This window comes from Myotis brandtii, unplaced genomic scaffold, assembly GCF_000412655.1.
Source record: "Myotis brandtii unplaced genomic scaffold, ASM41265v1 scaffold612, whole genome shotgun sequence".
Taxonomy (NCBI): domain Eukaryota; kingdom Metazoa; phylum Chordata; class Mammalia; order Chiroptera; family Vespertilionidae; genus Myotis; species Myotis brandtii.
Genome location: NW_005370328.1, coordinates 2,755,997 through 2,763,312, shown reverse-complemented (window position 1 = coordinate 2,763,312; position 7,316 = coordinate 2,755,997). Strand labels below are relative to the sequence as shown.

Sequence of the window (7,316 nt, the reverse complement as noted above, 5' to 3'; positions counted from 1 at the left end):
CCTCCCGATCTGCCCTGCTCTGTGCATGACGGGGCGGCGCCCCAACTCCCCAATCGGCCCTGCTCTGAGCCTGACCAGGGGCTGCACTTAGGGATTGGGCCTGCCCTCTGCCACCCAGGAGCAGGCCTAAGCCAGCAGGTCGTTATCTCCCGAGGGGTCCCAGACTGCGAGAGGGCACAGGCCGGGCTGGGCGACCCCCCTCCCCTCCTCCCCGAGTGCACAAATTTTTGTGCACCGGGCCTCTAGTCTATATATATAAAAGCTTAATATGCAAATTGTCCCCTTGGGAGTTCAACTGAGAGACAGGGAGTTCATAGCTCACTGTGACATACGCTGACCACCAGGGAGTGGCGCAGAACAAAGGAAGGCCCCGGCCAGAAGCCAGAAGGCCGTAATCGGCCCTGATCGCCAGCCAGGCCTAGGGACCCTACCCGTGCAAGAATTTCATGCACTGGGCCTCTAGTATTTTCATAAATGAGCCAATGCAGTATACATGTGGAGCTGAGAGGCATAAATTAATAACTGCCACACATGGAATGTCCTTTTCCACCTTTTATTTTCATCTTATCTATGTATTTTTATTTAAGTGGGTTTCTTACAGATAGCATATACTTAGCTCTTGATTTTTTTCTAATACTCTCTGTCAATCTCTGCCTTTTAATTGAGCTATTTACACCATTTTTAATTAATGTAATTATTGATATGGCTATTTTGTACCCCACTATTTTGCTAGTTATTTTCTTACCAATTGTTTTTTATTGGTTGTTTGTTTTATTTTTTGTTTGTTTGTTTCCTCTTCCCCCTTTCTTTTTAGATTAAACTTTTTATGTGATTCAGTTTGTGTCAATTTAAAGATGTTAACTGGGTGACTACTGCTGAAGCCTTTTATAACAATTCAATCAAAATGTTCTCACACTTTACTCTCCTAAAAATGATGAGAAAATATTATTTAGATAAACATCTACCACTTTCTAACAAGCATAAACATTTTAGGAAACTTTTTTAAATGTATTAACTGAAAAATGGCTTTTTAGTGGTCTTCAGAAACCTCAAAAAAGGGAGCTTTACTCTCACATTCTAGTAAGTTGTTATAAAGTGATACTCAGCCTGAACAGTTTTGTCAACCAAAAAATAACCATGAGGATTTACTGGGTGGAGAAGGGATTGAGGTAACACTCTTCTCCAGACCTAATGATTCTCGAAAATGGCTATAAAATAGGATGAGATTTTCCTAAACCATCCTTTCAGATTCTATGAAACTGTTGATATTCAAATTGTACTTAACATTGATAGACTTACTCATTTAAGTCATCTAATACTTTGGTTGAAATATTGACAAAAATCTTACTTGTTTTACTCACTTTTTCTATTCATCGTGTGAACCCAAGTCTGGGACTTGAAGAAATATTACCAAAAAAGATCACTGTTTCAAACTACCATGATATTATTTCTTATTTAAAACACAGAGTTAGGAAGTACTTTCTCAAAACTCCATGTAAAAGACAATTGTACAGATTTCTTGGTCCACAGACTTTCTCCTAAATTAAGGAAAAATAAAGGTGGTACTTTTTTTTTTTTTAAAGTGGTCTTCATTGCAGAAACCAATTTTGGTTTAAAATCTTAGTGAAATGACGTTCCCCAAGTTACTCTGCCTTCTTTTTAGTAAGACAACTACCACACGAAGACTCTCAGGTGTCTAGGCAAACATATTAGGAAAATGTAAAAAAAAAATAATTTTAGCAAAATGTGGCACCCGTGAAATAATTAAATTTGTTAATATATCTTCTAAGAGTGTGAGACAGAACCAAGGTCCTATTAAATCAGTGGTTCTCAACCTTCCTAATGCTGCGACCCTTTAATACAGTTCCTCATGTTGTGTTGACCCCCAATTTCATTGTTACAAATTGAACATAATTAAAGCATAGTGATTACTCACAAAAACAATATGTAATTATATATGTGCTTTCCGATGGTCTTAGGCGACCCCTGTGAAAGGGTCGTTCAACCCCCAAAGGGGTCGCGACCCACAGGTTGAGAACTGTGCCACGCCAGCACGACCAAGGGTGATCCCGAGTGGGGGGGCGAAAGGATTAAGGAAAGACAGACAAGAGAATAATAGCTGGGTCTCGGTGGGACGCTGCCCCTCTGATGGACAGCGCCAGTGCCCACAAGCCATGTCTTTATTTTATAGCAGATGCCACGAGGCAAAGTAGGGGCGTGATCACGTTGTTTACAGCATTCTCGTGAGTTTCAACCTCACTCAACTACATGCACCCGAACTCTAGCACAAGGCACGTGGGGCCACGTGTTCGGACCATAGGTTCAAGCTTACAACTATAGCTGTTGGCTATAATTGTGCTGGGAGGGCCCTGCCCTCCAGCTGGGACTTGCACGTGGCAATGAGAGGACCCTGTCCTTTCATTAGTCCGAGGCTTGAACCTGGCCAAAACACCGTAACTGCGCCCCACAGAGAACTGCTGTATTAAATGATAAACAGGGAAGAATATCAATTATAGGGAAATGTTTATATGTTTTGTTCTTTTGCAGGGACCTATCAGATCATGGGGCAGAATGTTACAATTTGAACACTTGAGGAATGATGCTGAATCCTTCCCTTTTCTCTCCAAACCCTGTGACAATAGGATGGGGACTTGGCTTTATCGTTTTCAAAGCACTTTTATATCAGAATGTATTCGCCTTTAATGAAAATCCAATATATATTGACTAATGGTCATGAGAGGCTTTTACTCATTAATAATAGAAGATATTTCAAAGCACTCTACCCACATAGATTAATCAATATCATCATCAGAGAAACCGTTCCAGAACAGAAATGGTATTGCTGTCAGCCAAAGTAGTCTTAAGTTTTCGTCGTCCCTGTACTTTATAGCACTGTTGGCACTCAGTTCTGTATGAATAGGAACCCCATGTTTACATCTGGTGGTACTGGAGGTTTCAAACTTGGTGAGATGCCCCAGTCTACCCTATTTCAATAACTGGCCCATGTTTCTCGTGTCTCATTTAAGGTTGCACCACATGGCAGGCCAATAGGAAGACAGCCAGCCCAGCCCTGGGAGCTGCCTCTGGACCAGGTGAGAGAACGAGGTGGCATATTACTTCCCTTCTGCCTGTGGTGAGCGAAAGGCTAAGTCAGTGGTGCACAGTAGGCTAAATAGCCATCTCAGATGGTGACGACAGAACAGTGAGTTTATTTAAGGAAAAGGGGGTGGGAGGTGGGGCTACCCAAAGGGAAGGGCTACAGGGAGGAAAGGGGGCCTTGGAGTCAGGTTCAGGGGTAAATCCGGGACGAGCTGCTGCTGCCCACTGCTCCCCTGGTTGTAAGTCTCCTGGGGTCCCTTAGAGGTTAGCCGTGGTCGGCAAACTGTGGCTCAGGAGCCACATGCGGCTCTTTGGCCCCTTGAGTGTGGCTCTTCCTAAGCCTTAGGAGTACCCTAATTAAGTTCATAACAATGTACCTACCTATATAGTTTAAGTTTAAAAAATTTGGCTCTCAAAAGAAATTTCAATTGTTGTACTGTTGATATTTGGCTCTGTTGACTAATGAGTTTGCCGACCACTGGTTAGGGCATATGATAGGTGCGTGCTGGGGAAGGGAAGGAGAAGGGATGGCGTGGGTGTGCTCCTTGGAGGGAGGCAGGCATAATTAACACACGCTCCTTTGTCAGGAGTATAGTTCTCTCTCGTGCAGGTGGAAATCTCAGTGTCTCAGTAGATTATTCGTCAGCTTTCCAGGTGTGCTCTTTCAGGGTCCTGGTCTCCACTGATTGGCCGGTTCCAGGGCAGGGGTCTTTAGTCAATGCAGCTGGTCCCAAGGCAGCCACAGCGCCCCCCACTTGTTTGTTGTTGCTGCTTTTCTGGGTCTGAAGCTGAAACACAGCTGAAGCCTGGATGCTGTCCTTGGGGAGGAAAAGGTCAGGGGGTCCAAACTGCATGGCCAGGGATCTGCGAGGGGAAGATAGGTTGCCCTGGGGCGAGGTGCCAGTGTTGCCCTTGGTAGGCATGCGGAGCTTTCTGCCCTGGTGAGTCTCTGTACCTGGCCCATCGTCCTTGCTCTGGAGGAATCTAACAGTGACAACGTGGGGAGAGAGTCCTGCCTAAGAATGTGATTGAAGGTGTTAAATAATTTTAATTTCAAAGCTTCTGCCAGTTATTTGTCTAAAGGCCATAAAGCTCTGTTCTTTGGAAACTTACCATAATGGGTCTGCAATATTAAGCATCGGTAGGCACTGGCCGTGGCCTAGCTGACAAAGGTTTTCTAAAACAGTCCAGGTAAGCAAATATTTTAGGCTCAGGAGGTCTCCATCCTGACCACTCACTCACCTCTGTCATTGTCATGCAAAAAGCAGCCCAAAACAACTTTTTGTTCCCATAAAACTTTACAAAGGCGGAGGGCCAGATTTGGCCTGGGGGCCATATTTTACCAATGACTGGTCTAGAAATAAGAAAAGAGCCCTAACTGGATTGGCTCAGTGGATAGAGCGTCGGCCTGCGGACTGAAGGGTCCCAGGTTCGATTCTGGTCAAGGGCATGCACCTTGATTGCGGGCACATCCCCAGTAGGAGGTGTGCAGGAGGCAGCTGATTTCTGATCGATGTTTCTAACTCTCTGTCCCTCTCCCTTCCTCTCTTTAAAAAAATCAATAAAATATATTTTTTTAAAAAAGAAGAGAAAGAAAGGAGAATTGATAATAGCTCTGCTTAATAATGCAAAGTGGATCTCCCTGTGCATCTGGGGCATCTTAGCAGGTTACAGTATCATTATGATGAGTATCCCTGCTGAGAATGTCTTGTTTTACTTTAGGAGGCATGGGGGTGAGGAAGAAGAGATATTAGCAGAAGGAAGTTCAAGGAAGGCATTGTTGGGAGAAGAGAGGGAAGACTTAAGGGGTCCATCAAGGGATGGTAAACTACAGGAGGGCTAGGAACTCCAGAAAGTAGCTATCCCTTCATTAGGGGAAGATGGTCTGCAGGAGCCTAATCAGCACTAGACTCTGGAAGAGGGCATCACATGGGGGGGCCATTGAGGAACACAGGCACTTGGGGAGCAATGGAGAAACAGGGTCAGTAAATGCCCTGTCTCCCTGTGTCCCCACTCTCTTGCCGGTGCCTCCCCCTCGCTGACACCAATTGGAAGAGAGAGGACAGGACGCCCAGGTGGTGCAGTCCCTAGCGAACAGTTTCCCAGGCACCGAGGGAGAAAGAAAAAGCCAGGATATAAGTGAGGAGAGGGAGACAGCTGTGCTATGCTCAGGACCCGCCACAGGTGACCACGGCATTGCAGGATGCACGAGGCAGCATGCATGGCTTTTGAGTTTATTAAGGCATAATTAAAATACAACACACCGCTCTTGCTTAAAGTGTGCAACTTGGTAAGTGTGGGCATACGTATGCATCCTGAAAACCATCGCCACAGCCACGCTAACGGACAACGAACATATCCCTCACCTGGAAAGTTTCCTGGGGCCCCATCGTAACCCCCTTCCATACGGTGCCATCTCTCACCTACAGAAAACCACCCATCTATCTGCTTTCTGTGACTAAGGCCTGGGTTACATTTGCTAGAATTTTATATAAAGAGAATTGCACACTATATACTTTTAAAAAAATACATTTTTATTGATTTCAGAGCAGAAGGGAGAGGGAGAGAGAGAAACATCAACGAGAGAAAATCATTGATTGGTTGCCTTCTGTACACGCCTCACTGGGGAACAAGCCGAAACCCGGGCATGTGCCTGACCAGGAATAGAACTGTCACCTCCTGGTTCGTAGGTGGACGCTCAACTACTGAGCCAGGCCGGCTGGGCCACACTATATACTTTTTTTGTGGTTGTTTGTTTGTCTGGCTGCTTATACTTAGCATAATTACTTTGATACTCATCCAGATGCTTGTGTCTAGACATAATTCATTCCTTTTTATGGCTGAGAAGGGTTCCACGGTAAGGAACACATTTGTTTATTCATTCACCTGATGGTGAACACTTGAGTTGTGTCTGCTTCTTCGCTATTACAAAGAAAGCTGCTATACATATGCGTGCGAACGTTTTTATAGGGACAGATAGTGGGTTGAATGGCAGTCCCCAAAGGTATGTCCAAATCCTCATGCCTGCAGCCTGCGACTGCGACCTTATTTGGAAATAGACGGATGGCAGGTGTAATTAAGTTGGGGATCTTGATATGAGATCTTCGTGGACGTGGGGTGGATTCTACACTCCAGGGACTGGCGTCCTTATAAGGAAAGGACGATTTGATACACAGAGAAAGGGAAGGCCACCTGAAGACTGAGTCGGAGATTCCAGCGTTGAGCCTACAAGCGAAGGGCGAAGATCATCTCGTCTGATAAAGGAGCCACGTCATTAAGACAGCTTCACCATCCAACACATGGATGCCCCGGAGAGCTGATCCTAAAACGCCAGTGTTTAGAAGAGAAAACAGAACTGCAAGAAGACGGCAAATCCATGATTACAGACGGATGTTTCCATACCCCTCTTCCGGTAACTGCTGACCAAGTAGATGGGAAAATCCCTAGAGAGAGAGAGAGAAGATTTGGGCCACACTGTCAGCCAGCATAGCTGGTCCGTCTCAACATTCCGCACAACATTCCTTCCCAGGGCTCCCAGGGCGTCTGCCCCAGAGAAGGCATTCTGGGCCTTCCAGCAGCCTCATTGCGTTTTTAAAAACCAGGTTAAACGGATTGTGCTCTCTGTCCGCAATGCCTCAGGGCTTGGGGTTGGCTTCTGTCTTTTTAATTCCCTGCTTAACATAAAAACCCTGCCCCGGAGGGTGGGGAGGTGGCTGTGAGCGGCACCTGGTCCCATCCTCTTCCTAACAAGCCCCCCCCCACTCCCCGCCAGTTTAAACCTGGACCCGCCCGTGAGGACTCACAGGTGTGGGCCCTTAAACGCTGCCCTTAAACCCGCCCCGGATCGGGCACCAGGCGGCGGCCCTGGGCCCTGCCTCGCTCCCCACGGCACGTAAAGCTCCTCTTCCCGCAAAGCCGAGCCGGCGCCCTAGACCTGGCTCCCTCCCGGCGCTGGGACCGCGCACCCCGTTCGGGAACCGGACCGAAGGGGGCAGGTGACTGCGCCCAGGTGAGCGCTGTGCAGGTGGGAAAACCCCCCAATGCCCGGCGCTGGGACCGTGCACCCCGTTCGGGAACAGGACCGAAGGGGGCAGGTGACTGCGCCCAGGTGAGCGCTGTGCAGGTGGAAAACCCCCCACGCCCGGCGCAGGGGCGCTGTCTGCATCCAGGCACCGACTCGGTCCCTAGGACGTGCCCGCGCCCCCCTCCTAAGTGCA

General features: G+C 47.2%; 1 protein-coding gene across 2 annotated transcripts in view; it reads left to right on the top strand.

Annotated features, from left to right (window-relative positions):
- Positions 1-7,116: 7,116 nt before the first annotated feature.
- KCTD3 (potassium channel tetramerization domain containing 3) overlaps positions 7,117-7,316 on the top strand; it is a 35,766-nt gene continuing 35,566 nt past the window's right edge. For both annotated transcript variants that reach the window (XM_014528058.1, XM_014528057.1), the window contains exon 1: positions 7,117-7,207. In XM_014528058.1, the coding sequence (XP_014383544.1) occupies positions 7,140-7,207 (68 nt within the window). In that variant the 5' untranslated portion in view covers positions 7,117-7,139. The remainder of the gene's footprint in view (positions 7,208-7,316) is intronic.